At 37.3% G+C, this 27,607-nt stretch overlaps 1 protein-coding gene across 1 annotated transcript; it reads right to left on the bottom strand.

Moving 5' to 3' along the window:
- Positions 17,692 to 19,295, bottom strand: LOC109829520 (protein FAR1-RELATED SEQUENCE 5-like). The gene is made up of 4 exons (XM_020396612.1): positions 18,944 to 19,295; positions 17,969 to 18,760; positions 17,798 to 17,857; positions 17,692 to 17,705 (listed from the first exon to the last, which is right to left on the bottom strand). Exons 1-4 carry the CDS (start codon positions 19,293 to 19,295, stop codon positions 17,692 to 17,694), a joined length of 1,218 nt encoding a protein of 405 aa, XP_020252201.1.

The following is a 27,607-nucleotide window of genomic DNA, read 5'->3' as shown; positions in this document are numbered from 1 at the left end:
CCCTAGGAACTTCCCGTTAAAAGTGAGAAACAGTTTAGACTCATATACCTATTGGAGTATGCAGGGAACAGTTTAACCTCTTGCACCTGTTGGAGGAGTGAGAAACAATTTATACTCGTATACTCTTTGGAGTCTTGTTTTGACTTAATTGAGCGATATAACGCCGGCTTCAACCAAGGTTTGGATGTTGTTCTTTAAAGTAAAGCATGCCTTGGTGGGATGAAGGATCCTCCTGTGATATGCGCAGTACTTCGGATCCGTAGTATTGTCAGCTTCCTCCTGATTGACGATAGGTGGTAGCTTGATCTTGTTGTTTTCAAGGAGGGATTCGAAGATGGCTGGAACGTCTTCGTCCTTGAAGGAATACTCTTTTTGGAGTTTCGGTTCCGAAGTCTTTTGCTGCCTTCGGGATTGCTGTTGTGACCTTGATTGTTGAGGCGCCTTTTGTTGCTGCTGTTACGGTTGCGCTTTCACCTCGAATGTTTGACTCGCGTCCACAGCATTCGCATGTGCTTTTCCCTTACCCTTAGGGACAAAGTTCTGTTGCGGAGCGTTATTTGCTATTTGACCCCTTTCCGCCTTCTTCCTTTTAAGGAATCGCTCGGCTCGTTCTCCTCACACCTTCAAATCCTTCCAGGTCTTTGGCGGTGTCATTCCCATAGCTTCGAGGATGTCCAATGAAAGATTATTATGACAGGTCTCGAGGATGAAATCTTCGCTGACCGGATCCCTGCAATTCATTGCTTTATTTCGGAATCTCTTCACGAAGTTTTCGACCGTCTCACCATTTTTCTGTTTCTCGTCAAATAGTGTGCCGATTGAAATCTCGGTGTCGTCGTCGAAGAAGTTTGTTAGAAACATATCCTCCATGTCGTCCCAACTGCTGATACTCCCCGGCTTGAGGCGACGATACCAATCGAAGGCCGCTCCGCGAAGAGTGCCAACGAATGACCGCACCATTAAGGGTTCATTCCCGGAGATTATTCCTAAGTGAGACTTAAAATATATTAAGTGTTGGGTAGGGGAACCCTTTCCATCAAACGGCGTAAAGTTAATGAGATTGAACTTTGCCGGATATGGAATTGATTCCCACTCCCTTGGGTATGGACATGGTATGCCGGACCTCTTCACTTCTTGAGCATTCATCAACGCGTTGATTTTGCTCTCCAAGTCCTTCATCTTCTTGTCTTCACTCGTACCTGTCTTCGAGTGGCTTTGGGGAGAGGTAACGTGGTCCTCTTTTGCATTATCATCCACGGGACCGCTTCCATTGTCGTTGTTGACAGGAGGGATATTTATGTTGACATTATCCTCTTCCCGTTCATTCTCCTCTTGATTCGGATTATTGCGACGACTGGGTTCTCCTTGGTGAGTTGTCAGTGCCGCGATTTGCTGGTCATGCATCTCTCTCATCTGCTGCATGGCCATCTCCATCTCAAACTTGAAAGCTTCCTTCTGCTTAGTCAGGGCATCTTCAAGCATCTTGGTTACTTGCTCGGCGCTGATCATGAATGACTCTCCTACGGAAACGCCTTGGCTTGGTCTCGGACGTTCTGGTGGAAATTCTCTCGAACACCGAAACTCTCCTTGGGGCTTTAGTACAGCAGCATTCTAACAGTACCGCCTTGATTATGTTGGCACACGGACAGTGAGATTCCGTGTCTCGAGCATCTCTCTTTCGAGACTTACCCGCACCCCCAGCTCTATAGTACAACTCGTCATTTTGGTAACTGAAGCAACCCATAGAGTGTTGGCATGACTTCCCAGGTATAACACCATCATCATCAGACGAATGTGTTTCCCTCTGGGGATATGATGCTTTATTAGCGCTTTCAAAAGTCACTCGTTCAAGTCTACGCTTTTGCGAGCGTGAAAACTTAACGGGCTCTTGAACTTCGACCCGCAATCCAATGCGGTCGGTAACAGGGGCTTTCCCTCTGTTATCTTTTTTGGGGGGATTAACACGACCCCCAGTCTGGTTTGTTGTTTGGGGACCTTTCAACAGTCCAAATCGTTCCTTGACAGGTGCTTTACCTTGGTTCTCCGGTAAGGGACCGAGACGACCTTTCAAATGAACCCTGGATCTAGAAGGACCCACGTTCTTACCTGACTCCGCTGGAGGTGCGGGGGCCAGGGAAACGGGATCTGGATTTGATGAAGGTTGGATGGCAATTCCGTCCACTTTTGCCTTTGGCGCCGGTTTTGCCTTTGGCACCCACATCTGCTTGTGTTTTGATGGCTTCTTGACCGTCTCTTCTTTTTGCATCTCTTCCGCTTTCTGCAGAAGGGCTCGGGCATGCGCAAGCAATGCGCGATGTTTCTTGATTCGTTCTTCGAGGGTTGAGCGAGTCCTCTTGACGCGGACCCATTCATTTGTCTCCGCTTTAGAGGAGGAGTTGGTTGTTCGCCGTTGTTGTACCTGGCGCTGTCTGGACTTTAGATCCTCATTATAGCGGATCCCGTCCATCGATTCTGCGGCCTTGGCCAACTGTCGTGCAAGGCGTTGACGCCGTCTTTGGCGCGTCCTCTTTGCGGCGGAAGGGAGATCTGGATCTGCAGCTTCGACCACGTTAGACGCCATAGGAGCGTCGCGGGGAGTAGGTGCAATAGCGGCAAGGGGATCTTGGATCTTCGATCCTGAGGGCCCGCGAGCACTCTTGGAAGAGGAAGTCTTCCTACGCCTGTTTGGAGAGGCGGATCTGGAGGAGGAGGAAGAGAGGTACTCTTCAAACTTCTGTTGATCGAACTCGTATTCGATCTCTTCGTTCACCCGGATCTTGAAGGCCGGTTGCGTCACCCTCAAAAATGAGCCCCCCCAGCCTATTTATAGGCACTCAAGACTGTGCCTTGGTGTTTTCGTCGAAAGTCGCCTTAGTCATTGATTTCATTAAACTTTAAACGTTACAAATGAATTCAAACAACAAAGAAATAAAAATTACAACTTTCTTGAAAATAAACACAAGATCCGTTCGTCGTCTCTTGCTTGCGTGGGTCTTTAGCCTGTGACGGGGACGTCGATATCCGTGGACTACCTGGCAATCAGATCTGATCCAGAGCTTCGTCGATCCGCGAGGAGATCTAGAAACTTGAAGCGTCTATCTCGATAAAAGCGAGATATTTGCTCTTCTTAGTATTACCACAATGAGATAATACTAAGGATCGGGTACGGGTGGTGTAGATCTGACGAAGAAACTCTCTTGCGTTGAAGTGCTCGATCACTCTTCACTCCGGCAGGGCTTCGCCAATTCTCCAAAACTCCAGATCTGAAAAAATGAGGCCTAAGGCTTGTATTTATAGGCATGAGGGGTTGCGGAGCGGTTAAAACCACTTAAAGGGTCCAAATCCGCGCTGAGACACCCTAGGGGTGTCTTGGCTTGGCCGAGACACCGTAGGTGCCTCAGTTCAGCTTTGAGACGTTTTCAATGCCCGTTTGACTATTTTCGCTGTAACTTCTTTGTCTGAACTCGGATCTGAGTGATTCCAAATGCGTTGGAAGTCTGACGAAGAATTCTATCAGTTCCAATGGTTAGAGTATCTGTAGAATGAACCAGACACGAAGGGCGTTGTTTCTTTTGTAAACATCGCGGGGTTCTCGATTAGCCTGTGTCTTCGTTATTCCGAAATCCTATCAGCTCACGTAGTTCGTCGGTTCACTTCAAGCGTTCACCGACATCAGTCGAACTCCTGTGAACCAGATAGTGATGTTCATTGTCGTTCTTTAACACTGAGCTGTTCGTGGAGACCCATAGGCAATTTTCGATGCCTACAATGTTATGGTTTAATAGATGTCTGAGCAAATAACATTTAATATCCTTTTATAGACCATTGTCTTAAAATATTTTTGACAGATGGGAATAAGGATTACATCTGATTGGATGTTAGGGCAAGTAGGAGATTGCTAGAATAGTAATAATAATTTGCCCTTGAACATCCAATACAAATTATGTAATAATATGATAATATTAATAAATTTAATTATTGCACATAATTTGGGTATTATTTATATAATCGTTATATATATCCTTAGAAGTTATTTTGTTAGATCATGCACTGTGATAGTCACTTGCTTGGAGATATGATCTGACTTAGAAATTTTTTAAATTTATGCTTAACCTATAACTAGTAAAGGATAACTTTGTTATAATAGGTTATTATGCATGACACCGATATATGAGATATGGTGGTGGGTCTCAACCATCGGGAATGGAGATTCTCCGGGTGTATGTCATAAGCACGCATTATGATGTGTGTAGCACTAGACCGTATTTGAATTCTCTAGGATGAGTCACCTAAGAGATAGAGAATTCAAATTGTTACATGGTCCCTTTGACTTGATGATATTGTTATTTTCGATTTGATAATTTAGTATGCTTTGATGTGATGGTTAAGCTTGTTTAGCAAGCGCTACACAACCTAAAACATTGGGTTGCTAAATTTCATTTAGGAAAATGATGGATGTCTAGATAGGATCCAGTATGCTCATTATGATGAGTTAATTTATTATGCATTCCCATGAAGCTATTAAATTCCTGCCGGCAGGTGGTTTTGAAAATATTTTTTAAAAATTTACTTTCTTATAAAAATAAAATATTTTGATATTTCAAAATGATTTTTATTTAAGTTCATGGGAATTGTAAATTTAGGCATGAGCAAATAGGTGAGTTGTCCTGCTTAAAAGAGTTACCTAAAATAAATGATACTGGAAGGGAGTGAATGTAAGATATTATTTATAATAATTAATCTCATATTATGGAAGAGCTTTTATGAACAATTGGTCGGATAGGGATTTGATTGTTAAATTAAAATTATTAATTTGATTAATAATTGGTTCTTGATATGGGACCCAATTGGTCTCACTAATGTCATTAGAAGAGGTATACATGCAATACAATTCTATTTCTATCCTTAATTGTTATGGATAAAGTTTTTGAATAAATCTATTTCTATCCTTAATTGTTAGGGATAAAGTTTTTGAACAAATCTACTCTATCCTTAATTGTTATGGATAGAGTTCTAGATAATTATGAATTGTTTAAAGTTAAAATATCTAAGACTAGTGTAATCCTATAAATAGGGTTCATATGTCGCCTTATGAGAAGAGATAGAAAACCTTATGAAGATATTATGAAGAAATAGATTTTTGAGAACCTATCTCTCAGTATTGCTCCTCTACGGTGATGGGTGGATTTCAATTGGAGGCTTTTTCTCTTGAGGAAGCTATTTCGGATTGATCTCGGGACAGATTATTGTAGAAATTCGGAAAGTGTTTCAGGTATTCTTCTAATATTTAATTAATTTTGATTAATAGTCATGATATGCTTTTTCCGCTGCGTTGTATGTCATGTTTCCAACACCCTCAACATCTCCCTCCGCAGCAGCGACAACCCAAGTTTTCCCCCTTTTTCTCTCCAGCATCGAAGGAATGGTACGTCTGTCATTTTTTATATCTACTTTCCTTTACTTTTTTCCGATTTCAGGTTTTTGGGGACGAAAAACGACTGGCCTCCAATTCCTACGTGGCGTTTGTTTTCTCTTCCTCTTCTGTTTTATTTTGGCAAGCCAAATATAAAAAACATGGAGGAAAATAGGGGAAAATGACAATTTTTTTCTCTGTCAGTTTTTTTTTCGGGATTTCTTCACTTTTTTGACGAACCAAACAACCCCTAAGCGTAAGGTCCATCTATGAAGGGTTATTGGTAGCTAAAGAGCATGGGAATCAAAACCACACATGATGGTGGAGAAGGTGTTGCACATGAGGCATAATAGATAGTGCTACTCGAGCGGGTTGTTAGAGATGAGCTAATTAGAGCGAGACACATGGAGTTTGTTAGAGAAAAGAGTGTGCTCGTGTATAATTGTATAAAGAGCTATTATGCGTCCGTCTTATTTCTCATGCAATGAAAATAGTATTTTATCACCTCTTTCCTCTGCGCTTCATCTCCTCCTCTGTTGTTCTTCTCCCTCAATCTCTTCTCTAAAGAATTTTTTTAAGAAAGACCTTTTTTGCTAAATAATTAGCAAAATTGATCATTTTGCTAATTATTTAGCAAAATCGATCTCTTTTTGGCCAACATGCCAAAAAGAGGTCGATTTTAAAAAAAAAACCTGCTCGAAACATACGGGATTAGTAGTCATGTATGTTTAGTCGCCAATTTTGACAACTAATCACACCACTAAAATCTACGGGACTACTAGTCTCGTAGATTTCAGGTCTATTACAAGTCCATAACTATACCCCATTTCTGTGGCTCAAAATGGGAGTTAATAAGACATCGGGTCACGCCGCCAACCGATCTCGCCGCCGCACCGACGTTGAACATACCACAGTGATCACAGAACAAGAAACAAACAAACAGCAACAACAACGAAAATAGTAGAGACAAGCACCATCAACTTCCTATCAGAGGAGCGAGCATTCCTATTCAGGTGGTCGAGGGAGGGGAAACACAAGAAGGGTTTGAACGGATAGGTGTTGTTGAACCTGCAGACGCCGCCCGCAGCGCGGCGGCAGGCGAAGCAGCTGGAGTTGTAGGCGTCGACGGAGAGGTCCCAACGCCGCCCGCAGCGCGGCGGCAGGCGAAGCAGCTGGAGTTGTAGGCGTCGACGGAGAGGTCCCAGCGGATGGTGAATCCTGAGCGGAGGAACGCAGACAGCGCGTTTGAGGCGTCACCTGCGTAGTTTAAGCTTAGGTTTGGTTTGTAATGGGGGAAGAGGATGTGAGGGGAGGAGAGGAGATGAAACTGGAAAGAGGAGGGGTTGTAGTTTGGGCGGGACTGGGGTCGGGCAGAGGGAGGTGAGGCTAGGGCATGTGTTGGAGAGGAGGCGAAAGGGGGAGGAGGAGAGGTTGATGGGGTGGGAGGGGAGGGCAACCGGGGGAGGGCGAAGGTGGGGAGTGAGGGGAGTTGAGAAGACATTTTGTAATACACCTGAAATCTACCTGAAATCTATGGGACTAGTACTCTCGTAGATTTTTATGGTATGATTAGTCGCCAATTAATGACAACTAAACATACAGGACTATTAGTCTCGTATGTTTCGAGCATACTGTTTTTTAAAATCGATCTCTTTTTGACCAAAAAAGGCCAATTTTGCTAAATAATTAACAAAATGATCAATTTTACTAATTATTTAGCAAAAAAAGGTCTTTTTTTAATTCCCTTCTATTTTACTCATATTCTCTTAGTTTCATCAATGACAGGTCCTTGAATGTGGAGTCAGGCCAGTGGTGCTGACAACTCGGTATTAGAGCAGGTTGAGGATGAGTTGGAAATGTCTTATGTCGGAAGAACAGAGTTTGATTCCCTCAGGGCAGTCGTGGAGCAGAAAGGGGTGCCATTAGTACTAGGAACAAGTGATTGAGTTGATGGGTTAGCGCGGCTCATGATGAGTTTCTCTGGTCAGATGAATACCCTAGTTGAGCAGATCGGCAAGATGATGAGTGAGAGGACTCGACGAAGCATGGAATCGGTGTTGGGACATCCACCAATAGCGAGTTCCTCCTAATTCTCAAATGGTGTGCTATGAAAGGTATCATCATCAAATAGGAAAGATGACCTAATTCTCAACTGGATCTACACCGAAATGCTGATCGGAATTCCCTATATTCACCAGAGAGAATGTTCATGGTGAATCTATCAGGTACAACAATTGTTCAGAGTACTATTCGATTTTCGATGAACAAAGAGTTTGACGTGCAGTGCTATTTTTGAATGAAACCCCTCCTCTCCAGAGGTTTTGCTAAAGAAGGGAAAGGGGAGAATACTAAGTTGGGCTAAGTTTGAGGAGGCCTTGCTCAGTTGCTTGGGGCCTTCTGAATATTTGGACTACAAAAGGGAGCCATCATAGCTGCAACAAACTAGGTCCTCATGTGATTATCAAGCCTAACTCAAAAAATTATCTAATTTTGTACATGGTCTTCCATATGATTATTATTATTATTGTTATTTTAATGGAAATGGTAGAGTTTTTTAAAGCCAAAAACATGGCATTATATCCAACCAGCTATATGATAGTTCAAACTAAATTAGTCTAGCCCATTGTGCCAGATGATGAGCAATCTTGTTTTCGGTTCTAGCCACACAAGCGAACCAATATTCATCAAAATCCACAGTAAATTGAAAATATGTTTGTATGATTTGTTTCTTTAAAAGAGGATATCACTTTATATGCACATTAAATTGAAAATATTTTTGCATGATTTGCTATATTATTATTGCATGATTTGTTTCTTTAAAAGAGGATATCACTTTATATGCACAGTAAAATTATTATCAGCTCAGTATATATTATCATTGTTTGGTTTATTTGCTTGAAGTAAGATACGCATTTATTATATACGCATGAAACTAGAAATTTTTACAGCATCTAGCACGTGCCAGATATCCGTCTAGGTTATAATATAGTGATGTATGTTTTCTTTCTATTATTTTTTATACCAGATAATTTTCTATATTATATACTATTCTGTGATTAATTTGTTTACTTAATTAAGAAATGAGTTGTGTTTATTACAGCTGTATCTGTCAAAACAAAAGTTTCCAAATCTTGGTCTTAAATTTACGTCTTGATACATGGTATTTAATAGCGTCCTCGTCCTCTAGAACATTCGTCAAGGCCATTTGGGAGTTGTAAGCTTAATTCATGCATAAATTAATTATTTCTCACATAAGTGCATCTCTTCATAGATAGTAACGATTATTTCATCATGGGATTTGTGTCCTATATGCTTAGATCCGGACTTACCAAACAGTAAACTAGTATGGTATATAACAGAGAATATAGAGAATATTTCCTTCTGATTATAAATTTATTACACAAAATAATAGAGAATATATTGTCAGAAAAAATAGAGAATATTGAGAGATGAAAGCATATTTTCAAAATTGAGAAATTAAAGAGGGGCATGGTTAAATAAAAAATGACAATGATCTCAACCCGTTACACGAGAATCATGGCGCATGAGTTAACATTTTTAAAAAAATCTTTTAGAAAAATTTCTTACAATCAAGAGAGAATGTTCTAAAAATTAGTAATCATTATAGAGATGAACTATATTATAACGTGAAAGAGGATGAACTTGAAGACAGGACATTAAGAGCGACAGAGATCAAAAAGAGCGCAACACAACACCATCACCAGCAAAAAAAAAAAGATCTTGAATTCAATTCATTAGACAAGTAAAACAATATTGTTGAAATCTTATTCTCATCTAAAACAAAACCAAAGTCCCACGATACAGCTACAGCAACATTTGAGGCTAATAATTCCTCCACCACAATAAAAACATAAATCTCAACAGTCGACTTGAGACTGAACAGACCTCAAATCAAATTGATGATCCCAAGCATACCTAAACTTTATAGGAGTCTCTTGAACAACTGGACCACCGTTGTTGATAATCAAATTTATTGTTAGCTGGTTGTTTATTGTGGACACGAGGGTGCTGGGGGCCCCACCCACGTGGGCGCTTGCCCATGTTGTCTTGCTTCCGTCCGCGCGCACGCAAGGACTCGGGCAGCACGTCGCTTCGTTCGTGCGCCGCTCGTCTACCTTCGCACGCGGTCGAGTTCGTGGACACGCGGTCGTGGACGTGGTCAGCCCATGCCGCTTCGAGCTCCGCACCTGCACCCGCACGCCGTTTCCCACGCCCGAGCTTTTCTTCTTCCCGCCGTTTGTTTCCCGCCACGAGAATTTAGCCCGCCAATTCTTCTGAGTTCCTTCCCCCTTCATTTGCTATAAATAGAGGTGGTTGTGAGTTGAGTTGAGTGTGGGGAAAAAATCTCAAGTGGAGTCTTTGAGAGAAAAGAAAGAGAGGAAGAGAGAACTTGTATAAGTTTGGTATTTTTCCTCCATAGTGAAACCCCCTCCCGTGGACGTAGGCTAGTTTGCCGAACCACGTAAAAATCCCGTATTTGTATTTGTCTTATGTGTGAGTTTGCCATAGCTTGTAGGTTCCCTCGATATTTCAGTCCTTGAATTGATGAGAGGAAGAGTGTATATTTCACTTTAATGAAATATATCACTTTCGATTCTTGTTTCCTTTGAGAATGATGAGAGGAAGAGTGTATATTTCACTTTAATGAAATATATCACTTTCGATTCTTGTTTCCTTTGAGAAATAAGAATTTCACTATCTATTCTAGTTTCCTTTGAGAAACAAGAATATAGAGGTTGACTTGTGCTTTTGTGACAACAATAGCCAGGGCTATCTCTCTGGTGATATCGCTTCCGCGGCGGTGGGCGTGACTGCGCCTAACATTTATGAACCATGCGTGTTGAATGGATGACGTAATCAAGCGCGCCAACCATTTACTTGTCAACGGCTTCAGATGCTATAATGTCTTTAATAACAACTGTGAGGATTTCGCTATCTACTGTAAAACGAGTCTTCTTGTGGTTGAAAAGAGGGTCCTTAGGCAGAGCCGGTAGGCGATATCGATCGTTGGTAGGAACCTGGCAGTGGTTGCGTCAACACCATTCAGGCTTCTTACGACGAATGTGCATGGGATGGCGGTGATGGGGGTGGGGGTTTATTGTGAGTCGGTACTTTGCGGATGTTAGTAACAGGAAGGATGTGGTGAAGGTGGAGGATTTGACGGCAAACCGGTAGGGTTCGGGTTGTTGAGGGGGAGACGAATGTGTTCTGTTAGAGTATTTGTACTCATGCAAAGATTCCATTCTTGTAGTAATTTATATGAATTATATGATCACTTGCATATATTCAATTCTAACATGTATTCGGTTGCATAAATTGCTTCCTTATTCATGTTGACATATGGTAATTTGTTTATGGATTTTGGGCATATTGTTTACCTTACAAAGATGATCTTGGTGTATTGTATATGTTTCTTAAAATGGATGAAGGAAGCCAGGGATACCAAGCAAGCAAGCAAGCAGCAGAAAAAAAAACCTTGTAGCGTTGTATCCTTGACGGGAATTCCGTCTAGGATACCTACTATTCTAGACGAAAATGAATTCCGTCTAGGATGCATCCTAGACAGAAATCCGTCTAGGTTGTATCCTAGACGGAATTCATTTCCGTCTAGAATAGTAGGTATCCTAGACGAAATTTTCGAAATTTTCGTCTAGGATACATCCTAGACGGAATTCATTTTTGTCTAGGATATTCCGTCTAGGATGCTTCCTAGACTGAAATTTCGTCTAGGATACTGCATCCTAGACAGAATCTTACTGGACCAACATCCTAGACGGAATTCCATCTAGGATAGTTTTTTTAGACGGAAATTTGACTTTCCTAAACGAAATTTTCCGTATAGGATACTCCATTTTTTACTAGTGCGTGAAAGAGGATGAACTTGAAGACATGACATTAAGGGCGACTGAGTTCAAAAAGAGCACAACACGATAACACCATCACCAGTGAAAAAAAAGATCTCCAATTCAATTCATTAGACAAGTAAAACAATATTGTTGAAATCTTATTCTCGTCTAAAACAAAACCAAAGTCCCACGATACAGCTACAGCAACATTTGAGGCTAATAATTTCTCCACCACAATAAAAACATAAATCTCAACAGTCGACTTGAGACTGAATATGCCTCAAATCAAATTGATGATCCCAAGCGTACCTAAACGTTACAGGATAGTCTTGAAAAACTAGCCGACCGTTGTTGATAATGCAACGGCTACCCTCTACTTTGAATAAGTAAGGGTTAATAGGTTCACTAGTCTTAAATCTGTCACATGATACGTATAACAACGATTGGGGGCACATGCAGTCGTTGCTTAGCGTAACCTCGTACTCTATTTTTTCTTAAACCAACACACCGGTTGAAGATTGAGAGAGCTTGATGTTTGAGATGTTGCACTTGCCGAAAGCTATACATAGGCACAAAATATATAAAATAGTTAGCTTATAGTGAAATTGTATTAATTATAAGATTAAATGAAAAAAGAAGAAGAAGGAGACCTCCATGTGAGAAGTAAAGAGTGGCAAGGGACAGGCAGAAGAGCTTGACTATGGTAGACATAATATTGCCTAGCTAGTTTGTGAAAATGTAAATTTTCTTTGGTTGGAATTAGGGATGACAAAATGGACCCAAAACCAATTGTCCACCTATACCCACCCGCCAAATGAACCATCCAAACCCACCCATTTAGTTAAATGGGTCATAAATGTGTGAGTATAGTTTCTATTAAAGATAAATGAGTCATTAATGGGCGGGTCATTACCTACTCATTTGCCCATTTAGATGGATATTATTTTGAAAACACCCTCAACGCTTCAACAATTACAAAACTTATTTTTAAAAGTTAAAAATTATAGAAAACACTTAAAATGACTAATAGCCCCTTACAATTTTGAGATTTGTAAAAAACACCCTTAAAGTTTAAAATATTATAAAAACGTCCTCAAGAATTAAAAATTATAAAAAAACTATCAAAATTGTCTAACCTCATAGATGACACATGAAATTCAAAAATTACTAACAGCCCCCTAAAATTTTATAATTTACAAAAAATACCCTTAAAAGTTGTAGAAAATAAGAAAAACACCCTCAAGACTTCAAAATTACCAAACAATCTTAGAGTTTTCTAAACTTGCAAATGACACATGAAATCTAAAATTTTTTAATAGTCCCCTATAAATTTAAAATTTACAATTAACACCCTCAAAGTTTTAAATTTTTAGAAAAACACCCTCCATAGTTTAGAATTACAAAACCATCCTAAAAATTCAAAACCTACAAATGGCACATGAAATCCAAAAATTACTAGCAGCCCCCTGTAAATTTATAATTTATAAAAAGCACCCTTAAAGTTTAAAAATTGCAAAAAATACCCTCAAGTGTTCAAAACTACAAAACAATCTTAGAATTTTCTAAACTTGCAAATGACACATGAAATCTAAAAAATTTGGTAGTCCCCTATAAATATCGAATTTGCAAATAACACCCTCAAACTTTTAAAAATTACAAAAAACACCCTCAAACTTTTAAAAATTGCAAAAAAACCTCAAACTTTCATGATTCCTCTTTCATTAATTAAAAATTGCAAAAAAACCTCAAACTTTCATGATTCCTCTTTCATTAATTAATTTGATGGTAATAATATAGAATTTGTTTGCTTTTGCTTTTTTTTTTGGACGGGCGTGAGATTGGGAAAAATAAAAATTCTTTTGTTGAGGATTTTTGTTGAGGGAGGTTTCTGTATGTTTGTTTGCGTGGAGAGAGGGGTCAAAGTGAGGACCGTAGATCTCATTGACCGTTGGGATTTTTATTTTATTTATTTGTTGTTTGGTATGAGTTACTACTTTAGTGGACGTCCACTAAGTTTCTTAGTCATTGATGATCACTTGATTGACATACATTGTGGATGATCCGCTCTGTTGAACTTGATCTACATATTCTAAAATCCCAACACACCAAATTTGGGGTAAACTCATCGTGGTTTGACCTTCCATCAAGCCATGTAAAAAGTTTTATTCATTCAAAACCGTTAAAATTGATACGAGTGGATGAATGGTCAAACCACGACGGGTTAACCCCAAATTTAGTATGTTGGGGTTCTAGAATATGTAGATCAAGTTCAACGGAACAGATCATCCATAATGTATGTCAATCAAGTGATCATCAATGACTAAGAAACTTAGTGGATGATCCACAATGGTTTAGTTCAAAGAAGATGTTATTGTGGGTTAATTTGCAGAATATGGATGTGTAAGTAAGGACACAATAAGGGCTTGGAATTTTATAGATGCCCGAGATACAAGGGACCTAATTATAAGGGTTGTAACTTTTTTAAATGGGTGGGTGATACCAAGAACATCACAAAAAGGCCGGAAGGCTGGAAAAAAATGATGAGGTTTTGAAAAAAAAATGCTGAAGGTGTAATTTTATATTTAAAATTTATAAGTATCATTGTAATGATATTGTTGCTTTGCGTTATAGTCAAATGATTGAGCAACATATCAGTGAATGACTGATGTATCCAAATATCATATTGTAAACAAATGTTCAAACTGGTTATGGTTATTTGTTTTGGTTCAGTTATTATGATTATATATGGTAGTAAAATTTTAATTTCTGTTTCACCTATGAAGCACATGTTATTGTAAGTTATTGTGAGTTTTTCAATGATTTTAATTTCTTTAATCTTTTGATAGACTCTGATTGAACATGATTCTTGCACTTTAACTCTTAATGACCTGAACCAACTTGAAGATCAATTAGAAGACTCTGATTGAACATGATTCTTGCACTTTAACTCTTAATGACCTGAACCAACTTGAAGATCAATTAGAGTACTCGCTTAACAAAGTTCGAACCCTTTAACTCTTAATGACCTGAACCAACTTGAAGATCAATTAGAGTACTCGCTTAACAAAGTTCGAACCATAAAGGTATATAAATCGATTCGATGGATCTGAACCTGAACTAGACATAATTATAGCTGTTTCTCTCTCTAACTCTACTTGTATCTTAACAGCATCAACTGATGCATCAACAACTAGATAATTTGCGTCGCAAGGTAAAAACTTGTAAACACCAGACAACCAAAAGGTTTTTTTTAAGATATTAGTCCCTAAAATTTTATATTTTCAAATTAGTCTTTTAAACCATTGAAACTGCAAGAGCACCTCTTGGAAGATCAAAACACGTATCTGTATCATGCAGTAAGTAGCAAACATTAGATTTTCTTTCATATTGGTCCACTCAAACATTATCACATATATCAGAGGTACTCTGTTGTAAGGCCCAGAAAATGACAGCATTATATCTATTTATTGTGTATTAGAAAGATGATATCACCAAAATGTTCCAAGTAACTAAAAGAGAAGCTTTTCCTCTCCTTATAGATCATAGAGTAACATACGAACATGATTACAAAAAGGCATATGTCACAAAGCTAAATACAACTATGACTTCTTCTATTAACTTTCAAGTTCACATATTTGGCATTCTCAAAATGCATAAACCATATAACTATGTATAAAGATTATTCTCCGACACATGATGTTCGCAACGTATTCTTGTACAACATCCTGAGAAAAGAGTGATCATTCCCCAAAGAGAATCAACATCTCCATACAAAAATCTCCAACATTCATTCAGATGACGATGACCCATATAACTTCAGCAATGCTTTAGACCCCAACTCTCCACCATTCATTCAGTTGATATGCTGCAGAATTTGTAAGTTGGAGGAAAGTTCAAACTGTGTTACTACAAACAGGGTAACGAGTAGCTAAATTTGTGATGTCCATCAACCTAAAAAAATTTAACAAATACAATATCAGATTTGAAACTATTGTATTACTACAATATAGTCAAAGGCAAAATGAAATTTCATCACCAATTCTTAAAAAGTGCATCTCCATAAACTTTGTTCTTTAGTCTTGTTTGTCAGTTTCGCTACATAAAATGTCAAAGATAAAATTAATATTACGATTTAAGTAATAAAATATTTTAACTTGTCAACGTAATTAAGCATACCTGTGCTTGTTAACTGTACAGCTAGTCCTATAATGTCCAAGTTGTCCACATCTACTACATGTACGCTTTTGCCTCTCTTTCTTTTCTTGTGCTTATTCTAAAGTTGATTTAATTCTTGTAGCATTGCGTGGACGACTTTTGGTTCTTGCTTACTTTTCCGGGTCACGAACTGTAATTTGTGGAATATGTTGGATTGTATGTGAAGTAGGTATCTATGGAAGATTCGAGTCAGGAATGTGGCTGCTACCAGCATATATTGCTTGACACCCTCTTCCTTCTTCTTCAACCCTCTCTATGAAACTTGTTAACAAAGAATCAAGCTCATGCATTATCTTATCTGACTCAAAGGCAAGCTCCAGTGCATTGTTGGTTTTTGCTTTCAAACCCTAAGATTTCAACAAATTTATTTTTTCTATATCGCCTGCAATGTTTTTGCCAAACATAACATTACTAACTCCAATGTTACGATGTCAAGCATCTATAGTCCAACAGTGTACAATATATACACTGGGCAATGAACAACATTGTCTGTTGAACATTAGAGTGTACAATATATGTTTGTATAAAATATCACTATTCTCAAACAAACCACAACTGTAACTATACTGTAATTCTCTACATTCATCATAAGTAACAAACCTCCACTTTTTATTATTTTTATCTAAGTCACCAACTCGCCATAAAACAGTCTTTTCTTCTTTGGTCACCTCTTGATGGCCAAGAACACCACACCCTTTGATCTCATTCTGAAATACATGAAACATAGTGCGGGTATAACTACTTCCAGCTTGTCTTTCAATTGGATTTCCAAGGTGAAACTGCGGTTTTGTATTAAGAGTTCTAAAATCTTCATGTACTTCACTCAATCGTCAATGTGTCACGGCCTTTTCATATTGAGTTACAAATTCTTTTAACTGTGTTTGTGAATTCATATATCCATCAAAGAATGAGTTGACGCTTTCACTCCTTTGAGTTGATCTCATTCTTGCAAAAAAAATATCATTTAAGAAGCATGACACCCAATGGTCTCGATACATGTACATAGTTTGCAGTCATCCATCTTCTTCTTCTATTATCTTAAACTTCTCCTTCATCTCGAGCCAATGCAAATTATAGTTCTTAATGTTACCACTATTACACCATAAGTCCCAATATTTTTGAATTTCTTCACCATAAACAGAATTCAAAGTATGTAAATGATCGGCAATATGTCGCTACAGATGCCAATAACAAGCCTTGTGTTTGGAAAGATTTTATGAATGGCATTACACATTGCTTGGTCTTGGTCTGTGATGATAGCACCTGGTTTAATTCCATGCATGCAGTTTAACCATTCCTGAAACAACCAAACAAATGTTTCTTCTTGTTCATCAACTAGCAATGCGCAACCAAATAAAGTAGATTGCCTATGATGATTCACCCCAGTAAATGGTGCAAATGGAAGACTAAAATTATTGGTTTTATAAGTCACATCAAACACAATAACATCATTAAACTTCAAATAAGTTGCTCTTGATTATCCATCTGCCCAAAAAACACTTCTCATTTGTCCAGTACAATCTACTTCCAATGCAAAATAAAAATCTGCATCATTAGCTGCCTTTCTTTGAAAATATTGGATAACAGATATACATTCATTACCAATATTATTGTGCCTTTGAGTTTTCATATAGTCAATGCACTGTTGTGGTGCCACTGATTTATCTTCTCTTCCACTTGTCGTGTTAATAACATGAGAAATAGTGGAAGGAGGAATATCTTCTTGCAAACATTGAATCATTTTTTTACACCTTTTACTTCTATGAAATTGTTGATGTGACCTGTGCATCTTTGCTTTATCTGGACTACTGAGCATGTGGTTTGTATGATCTTCAATAAAACCTATAACTTTCCATGTTTTATCCTCCATTAATTTTATTCTCATCATTGCTTTACAGCCAACTCTGGTCTCTCGCCGATGATTAATATTTTTCCCTATATCTCTCTTGTCTTTATTAGATCTTTAACCTTCTTTTTCACAAATAAATTTTCTATTCAACGCTTCTTTATCTTTCTGGGAGTAATTCACTGAGCTTTTTCTGATTCCAAATCCCATCATCAATGCATACGAGTTATAATAGTCATAGGCCTCCTCATGGCTATTAAACTTTATTCCTAAACACGGTTTTTCACCAATTTGCATTTGACTAGCATTTCTATATTTAAATGTATTATCATTATTAAACATCGTGCTACTTATCTCCTCCATTCTGAAATAAAGATAATTGTTCAAAAATATATAATGTTACTCAATGTTACTAATTGTTCAAAAATATATAAAGATAAATGTTACTCAATGTACCTTGAAAAGAGGAGAGCACGAGTAGGGAGGGCACGATTTCACCGGCTAGGGAGGCCGCATCTATAGTCCAACGGTGTACAATATATAAACTGGGCAATGAACAACGTTGTCTGTTGAACATTAGAGTGTACAATATATGTTTGCATAAAACACCACTATTCTCAAACATACCACAACTGCAACTATACTGTAATTCTCTACATTCATCATAAGTAACAAACCTCCACTTTTCATTGCTTTCATCTAAGTCACCAACTCGCCATAAAACAAACTTTTCTTCTTTAGTCACCTCTTGAAGGCCAAGAACACCACACCCTTTGATCTCATTCTGAAATACATGAAACATAGTGCGGGTATAACTACTTCCAGCTTGTCTTTCAATTGGATGCCCAAGGTGAAACTGCGGTTTTGTATTAAGAGTTCTAAAATCTTCATGTGCTTTACTCAATCGTCGATGTATCACAGCCGTTTCATATTGAGTTACAAATTCTTTTAACTGTGTTTGTGAATTCACATATCCATCAAAGAATGAGTTGATGCTTTCACTCCTTTGAGTTGATCTCATTCCTGCAAAAAAAATTCCTTTTAAGAAGCATGACACCCAATGGTCTCGATACATGTACATAGTTTGCAGCCATCCATCTTCTTCTTCTATTATCTTAAACTTCTCTTTCATCTCGAGCCAATGCAAATTAAAGTTCTCAATGTTACCACTATTACACCACAAGTCCCAATATTTTTGAAATTCTTCACCATAAACAGAATTCAAAGTATGCAAATGATCGGCAATATGTCGCTGTAGATGCCAATAACAATAACGATGCCTTGTGTTTGGAAAGACTTTATGAATGGCATTACACATTGCTCGGTCTTGGTCTGTGATGATAGCACCTGGTTCAATTCCATGCATGCAGTTTAACCATTCCTGAAATAACCAAACAAATGTTTCTTCTTGTTCATCAGCTAGCAATGCACAACCAAATAAAGTAGATTGTCTATGATGATTCACCCCAGTAAATGGTGCAAATGGAAGACTAAAATTATTGGTTTTATAAGTCACATCAAACACAATAACATCATTAAACTTCAAATAAGTTGCTCTTGATTATCCATCTGCCCAAAAAACACTTCTCATTTGTCCAGTACAATCTACTTCCAATGCAAAATAAAAATCTGCATCATTAGCTGCCTTTCTTTGAAAATATTGGATAACAGATATACATTCATTACCAATATTATTGTGCCTTTGAGTTTTCATATAGTCAATGCACTGTTGTGGTGCCACTGATTTATCTTCTCTTCCACTTGTCGTGTTAATAACATGAGAAATAGTGGAAGGAGGAATATCTTCTTGCAAACATTGAATCATTTTTTTACACCTTTTACTTCTATGAAATTGTTGATGTGACCTGTGCATCTTTGCTTTATCTGGACTACTGAGCATGTGGTTTGTATGATCTTCAATAAAACCTATAACTTTCCATGTTTTATCCTCCATTAATTTTATCTCATCATTGCTTTACAGCCAACTCTGGTCTCTCGCCGATGATTAATATTTTTCCCTATATCTCTCTTGTCTTTATTAGATCTTTAACCTTCTTTTTCACAAATAAATTTTCTATTCAACGCTTCTTTATCTTTCTGGGAGTAATTCACTGAGCTTTTTCTGATTCCAAATCCCATCATCAATGCATACGAGTTATAATAGTCATAGGCCTCCTCATGGCTATTAAACTTTATTCCTAAACACGGTTTTTCACCAATTTGCATTTGACTAGCATTTCTATATTTAAATGTATTATCATTATTAAACATCGTGCTACTTATCTCCTCCATTCTGAAATAAAGATAATTGTTCAAAAATATATAATGTTACTCAATGTTACTAATTGTTCAAAAATATATAAAGATAAATGTTACTCAATGTACCTTGAAAAGAGGAGAGCACGAGTAGGAAGGGCACGATTTCACCGGCTAGGGAGGCCGCGGGAGATGGGGGAGCGCCCGAGCAGAGATCCGTTGGGTCGGAGCTAGCGCAGAAATTGTGAATCTGGTTCCGAACAGAGGTGGGGGAGCGCCTGGAGATGTTTAATTATGGTTAATAACTCCCGATGGATGATACAGGTTTTAACCCGCAAAAGCATCAGTTAAATTTTAGCTATTATCCCTAAAATGAATTAAAAAAAATTAAATAAACAAAATTGAGAAACCCCACTGGTCAATTCTTGTTATCGATGATCAGATGTTTCACTTCAGAGGGAGGGAGATAAAACCACGACCGCATGTTCCAATTTGTCGAATGCGCCGGCTAGGGAGGCCGCGAGAGATGGGGGAGCGCCCGAGCAGAGGTGGGGGAGCACCTGGAGAAAAAAATGGAAAGCGCAGAGGGGAAGAAATGAGGAGGAGGAGCTGGTGGGGAAGAAATGTGGAGGGGAAGCGCCTGGAGAAAGAAAAAATGAGGAAGATAAAATGGAGAAGCGCCTGGAGGAGGAGGAGCGCTAGAGAAACAACAATGAGAAGAAATGAGGAGGCCCGTGACCTTGGGAAAGAAGATGGAAATTTGCAAAAAAAACCTAGATCCGCAATTCCCTCATGCCGCTATTTCTCTTCCAATCAGCCTGCACCACATGAACTTGAGCGCAGGAAATTTCCTGCACCACATCAAAATGGGTATGCTTGATACCAAGCACAAAAAGTGGTGTTTGGTAGTGAGGTGCTACAATCTCATCCACTCATTCAAATAGTTACATATCCTCATGCACTACTCAACCCATGTGAATGTGGTCCCTTATTTGAATAAGTGGAGGGAATTGTGCCACCTCACTACCAAACACAAAATTTATACTTGGTACCAAAACATACCCATATTTTCTCTCTCTCTCTTCTCTCTCTCTCTATATATATATATATATATATATATATATATATATATATATATATATATAAATATATATATATATATATATATATATATATATATATATATACTCCAATAATGGAAAACCTATGTGATCTGACCCCTCTGTATTTTTGCGCATTGTGTTTAACCTCAATACCATATTGTTATTTGTGCCAATGGCCCAAAAATCCTATCATGTGAGCAGAGAGAAAAAAAGCACATTTTGTACAAACCCGTCCCTCATAAGTGACCAGACTTGTAATCCAGCCGATCCCCCACTCAAATACTTTTCTTAGGCCCCTCTTGTTGGATTTATACTAATAAAATCTATTTGTGGCACATATGATTAATCAATGTGTATTGCTATCTTTATGGATAACCCACTAAAGTGATCAATTAAGTTGGGTTAATGGGTATGTTAAATATAATCATGGGGTTATATGTGGCAGATACGCAGGTTGTAATTATAATTTATTGAGGGGCTAAATATAAAGGTACAACATCTATAAATAAGGGGTTATGGTCCCTAACTAGGGTTACATTCTCTAATTCTCTACACCCGCCATCTAGCTAGAGAAATTCGGTTTTAGAGAAACCCTAAGGTTAGAAGATCAAAACCCATCTCAAGATCAAGCAATGGATTCAGGTATAAGCTTCCGCTCTTTTAGATTCTTGTTTAATCTCTTTGAATTAATCATGGCTATATGGTTTTAGATCTCAAGTTTTGATTTAGATCTAACACCTCTCTCTTCTACTAATCAGAAACGACCAAAAATTCCCAAACTCCTTTTCCCTCATCTCGAATCTTAACTTAGGGTTAGGGTTTTCACCATGAATATGTTGTCAAAGGAAGCATCAGTTCACTATTTCTAAGTCGTTCATTGCGGTGGTCGGCAGGAGCAAGTTGTTAGCGGCCGTGAAAGACGGTCAAAACAAAATAATGAAGCCAAATCATCTTCGTCAGTCACCCGACGTGAGCGAAGTGGTGATCACATGACTTCCTCGAGTGATGATGGTCATGCATCTTCTAGTGACGCTGAATACCATGAATCATCTGGGAATGGAAGCACGGATGAAACGTCAAAGGCTCTTTTGGTTATGAAGGAGTGAAGTACGAGATCGAGGCAATAAAAGAAGACCAACAGGGGATGGTTCCAACCCCAGAAAGAAGAAGTGCTGGGTTTTTTTAATTAAAGAAGTTAACTTGAGTTCTTTCAAATACATAATATGTTATTTAAATTGAAGTTCATATTATCTAAACTGGTTTTCATGTTATCTAAACTGAGGTTCATATTAATTCTAATCATATACATGAGAATTAACCTGAGTTTCATGTTATTTAAAATGAGTTTCATGATAACTTGTTATAGTCATTTTAGTGCTAAAAAGTAATCTCCAATCAAGGGTAGACAAGTATCACACATTATGCGTAATCTAGCCATCACTTCAAAATAACCCAATACCCAGCTCGGATGACTTGACACGCCGACATCTCACAAGGACGCTCAAATGGCGTTACATGTCGACCCTGGCTGGGTCGACTCCCTAATCGACCTACCCAACCATCCATTCGGCCGACATCTTGCGAAGGCAAGGACACTTAAATGGCGTTACATGTCGACCTCTGGCTGGGTCGACTCTCTGATCGACCTACCCGATCGTCCATTCGGCCGACATCTTGTGAAGGCAACTCAAAGATACTTCTCGACCACTAGACGAGTAGAAAAGCAACAAATACCTCGAGCCTCGTGCCCCTCCTGTACATTGGCAACCAATCACATCATAATAAATGCCATTAAATGCATTATGGGCTTCATCATTCCTCTGCCCCCTCTTTATGACACATCGGACCACGTCGGTACTATACACCCCCAATCGCTTCACATTAAATACCAAAGTGACTTCTCCTCCACTCGTTGACTGACACTTGTAAAGCAAAGGCTGACGACGCCCTCATATACTCGGATAAAATTACTCTTTTACCCTTCTACCACCACTATAAATAGGGACACTATCTTTAATAATAACGTAAGATCTTTACATCTACCCATTGTGCTTAAGAACTACGACAATTCATTTTACTTATACACTCAAGCAAATCATTAACTTGATCGTCAGAGGAACAACCGGGGAATCCAACCGGGCCCACTTACGATTTGCAACTTGTGCAGGGAAGAACTGCCTACTCTAGAGCTGGACATTCGAAGGGTTAGAGGACATCCATCAACTTAATCACTTCTTTAATCTGTCTATTTGATATCAGCCATCAACATAACTAAATTATGTTTCATGTTAATTCTAATCGTATACATGAGAATTACTTGAGTTTAATGAAATACATGTTAACTAAACAAAGTGTTATGTTAGTTAAATTGTGCTTCAAGGGAAATCATCTAAGTCTAATTTCAGTTCCTGTTGAGTCTAATTTCAGTTCCTATTAAGTCTCATTTAATTTCTATAAAGTCTAATTTAATTATTGTTTAGTCTAATTTAAACCTTGTTAAGTCTAATTTTTTTCCTATTAAGTCTAATTTAACTTATTTTAAGTATAATTTCCTATTAAGTCCAATTTGATTCATGTTAAGTCTAATTTTAGTTCATGTTAAGTCTAATTTATTTCTTATTAAGTCTAAATAAACTTATTTTAAGTCTAATTTTATGTTAAGTCTAATTTGATTCATGTTAAATCTAATTTCAGCTTCTGTTAAGTCTAATATCAGTTCCTGTTAAGTCTAATTCAACTTGTACATTTAAATTTATTTTCAAAAAAAAATTGATTTGTAGAAATTAGGCCTACTGCCAGTATTGGGGCATGTTATGAATTTCTGAAACGTCTTGCCCTAAAGATATGTCAATGGCATAGGGATACATATGGTGGATCGATATTTGAGCATTACATTCTATTTGGCGCTCCTGTACTTGATCATCCTACACTTGATCTGGTGTTGAGTTATTATCATGTTAATAATAAAGCATTTTCTATCCCTAATGCTAATACTGGAAAAGAAATTGTTAATTTTGACTTGGATTGAGTCCATAATCATAGAGTATAGACCACAAACCTGTAACGAGTTGCAGTTAAATATAGGAAATTAGACTTAACACGTAAGAGATTACAGTTAACATACAACAAATTACACTTCATATACAGTAAATTAAACTTAACATATTATTCGTTAGATTTAGCATATAAGAAAACAGACTTAACATGTAATGTGTTGCAGTTAACATACAATAAATTATACTTCACACATAGGAAATTAGACTTAACATATAATATGTTAGACTTAGCATACAAGAAAATAGACTTAACATATAACATGTTACAGTTAACATACAACAAAATAGACTTCACATACAAGCCCTTAGACTTAATTTCCAACTAATTAGACTTAACATCATAAATATTAAACCAAACATCAGAAATAAGTATAAAAAATAGCCTTTCATAGAGTATTTATTACAAATCTTGTAAGAACCACTTCAAATTAAGGTTATTTTCCTGATTGCATATGCAATACGCTAGTGGAAATATCCCTTGATTTCCTTCCTACAACGCTGAGGAATATACCTTTGAATCGATCTTTCATGAATGTCCTATCCAAAAATATAAGTGGTCGACATCCACTCAAAAAACCATTTATGCAAGCGGCATAGCAAATGAATAGTCTTGTAAGCCTTCCCTCACTTTGTTCACCATGAATATAGCTACCTAGGTTTGTCTCCTTAACATTGTGTACATACCTACAATTTAGAAAAAGAAGCTTCAGATTTGACATGAACCAAATTAGACTAAACAACATACAACATTTGACTTAGCATTCATACACAATAGGAAACAACTTTAAATTAACAGGAAACGGTTTAGACATAACGTCAAACATTTTGCATTTAACATACTAGACCACAAACCTGTAATAAGTTGTTGTAACTAGTTGCAATTAACATACAATAAAATAGACTTAACATGTAACATGTTGCCCTTAATATACAACAAATTAGACTTCACATAAAGCACTTTGGACATAACATGTAATGACTTGTAGTTAACATACATTTGAATATAATATGTAATAATTATAATATAATATAACACATTAGACTACAATATAGTATTATCATACATTATATTATATTATATTATATTATATTTATAATGTTGTAATAATGTAAACTAAATATTATAATATTTTATTTATAATATATTTTATTATAATTAATATATAATATATTATAATATGTAATAATTATAATATAATATAACACATTAGACTACAATATAGTATTATCATACATTATATAATATTATATTGTATTATATTTAAGATTTATAATACTATAATAATGTAAACTAAATATTCTAACACTTTGTGTGTGGTGAGAGACGGGGTCGATTCTAAGAGGAGTGACGTCGGTAGTAAAGCCTAGGGAGAGGTTGTAAATCCGAGCACTTGAGGAAGGCGACACAGGCTACGCCAACATTTAGAGGGTGTAGAGTGTGATTACAAGAGTGTGAGTTATGAAAGTTTTCGGTGAGCTAGAAAATCGAAATTATGTGACTTGTAAACATTTTGGGTGAACGTCGAAAACCCGTTGTGATAGTGGATTCTCCCCGGGAGTGGGGAACGGAGACGTAGGTCGGAAGGACCGAACTCAATGATCATATTGTTTGTTTGATTGTCTCATTGCGCACTATCTCATTTGTTTAGTAGTTCATGTTTATAATCACCCTTGTTTAATTCCATATACTTGCTCATATCTCATTGAATATCATACTTGCAAGAGTTTATAATTAATAAGTTTTAAATTGGCATTAATATCGGATTAGATTAGCATATAACATATTCACCCCCCCCCCTCTAGGGTAATTTTACATTGTTGGCAAAGGGTTGTACTTTGGCGGCTGAAAACACCATAACAGTTGGCCCATTTCGCTTGGAGTCGGCTTGGGCTGGGTTCGAATGAAATGAGAGCAGCTCTAGACGGATGTGGGTGTGTATTAAATGAGGGAACTAAAAAGACTTTTCATATTTGACATGGCTAATGTCACCACACATTCCTTTTGACTAACATAGCTTCACTTTTCGTGTCGGATTGCGGGCTATTCGAGGTTTGTGGGCTGCGCCTCAATCCTTGAGGTTCCGCTTCGGATTCTAAGAATTAACCTTGGTCATTGGCCAAAGCTTGATCCGGCCGCTCATATTCTGACAACTGCGGATTTAGTTGCCTATATATAAAGCCATGGCCAGGGGAAGGGTGGTTATTGTCTTTTGAAATTCCCTTCTAAGAATTTGAGATCCTTCCCGCCTATCTTTTTTCGGTGATTCCTTCTCCCTTCTATGATGGCATCAGATCGCGTAGATCGACAAGCTCTTCTGGTAGAGTTCCATTCCAAGGTGATCCAGGCATAGATGAGGACGTTCCACGGGAGGTTTGATATCCCCCGAGTGTTGGATATCATGTCCCCAAGATATAATTTTGATGATAACAATTTATTCATTATGTGTATCACTATGTGTATTATTGTGTACTAACATATCAATGCAGATATTAACTTCAAATATCAACAAGATATGTGAACAAGTACAAGATGAGTTCAAGGCATCATAAAGTAAAGAAGATAAAGTGCTTATACATCAATGTAATTTTTACATTTTCTTTATTTAGAAATTTTGTAAAAGCCTTGATCACTCATACATACACACACATAGAGATTAGAACACACCAACATATGTTTAGTGTGTTGGTTAACAATAAAAATCCCTTATGTTAACCATTAGAATTTAAAGTTAAAAGAATGAGTCTCAAAATACTTCATTCATATCATTTTTTACCCCTTAGTAGTCGACAAATAAGATTTATAGTCGACTACATGTACATTGTTTAAAATATTAAGTTTATGTTATTTGACAGTGTAGTCGACTATAGACAATAGTAGTCGACTACTCATGCCTTAGACTTAATTTCAAGTTATTTGACAGTGTAGTCGACTATAGACAATAGTAGTCGACTACTCATGCCTTAGACTTAATTTCAAGTTTCTGTCAAATAACAGTAGTCGACTACTCATGCCTTAGACTTAATTTCAAGTTTCTGTCAAATAACAGTGTAGTCGACTAATATATAGTGTAGTCGACTACTCATGACTTAGATAGTTTTTTAAGTTTTTGTAAAAATACAGTGTAGTCGACTAATGACTATATGTAGTCGACTACTAAGGCTAAATTCAATTTTCAAGTCTCTGTCAAATTACAGTGTAGTCGACTACTAGACAGTATAGTCAACTACTAAAAGTCATTTCAAAATTCCAGACTTCCTGTCTTTTACAGTATAGTCGACTAATGACCAGTGTAGTCGTCTACTAAGAAAAATCTTGAATTAACAGAGTCTGTTCTAACTCATTGTAGTTGACTACAACGACTATTAGTCGACTATAGTAATAGTTTTCTGACATTTCAAAATTTGAATTTGTAACTATTTTTAGCCGTTTTGTTCCGTTAATTGGTTTTGAAAACTTGTATTTTCAAGGGCTATAAATAAGTTACAAGTTCATTAATTGCTACTAATGATTCATATCTATAAGGTTCAATATTTGTGCATTCTCAAGAGTTCAAAACATTCAGATTTTTCACTAAGTGTTGAGAAAAGTATTCTCTGAGTTAGCCTTTGATCTTCATCCAATATACAACTTATTTAGGTAACTTCCAGAGATTAAAAACATTCCTAAGTTACTACTACACATCACTACACATTCAACGCTTATAGGAATTGTGTTGTTGATTCAAGGAAAGTTCTCACGGGTGTGAGAGGTGTAATCTCTTGGTGAAGAGATTGTGTGCAATTTACATGGTCTTCCAAATTGGTCAGGTTTGCTATTTGATTTTGTAAGATTTTCAAAATCATAGTGGAAC

Source organism: Asparagus officinalis, chromosome 2, assembly GCF_001876935.1.
Source record: "Asparagus officinalis chromosome 2, Aspof.V1, whole genome shotgun sequence".
NCBI lineage: Eukaryota > Viridiplantae > Streptophyta > Magnoliopsida > Asparagales > Asparagaceae > Asparagus > Asparagus officinalis.
This window is presented reverse-complemented; position numbering and strand designations above follow the sequence as displayed.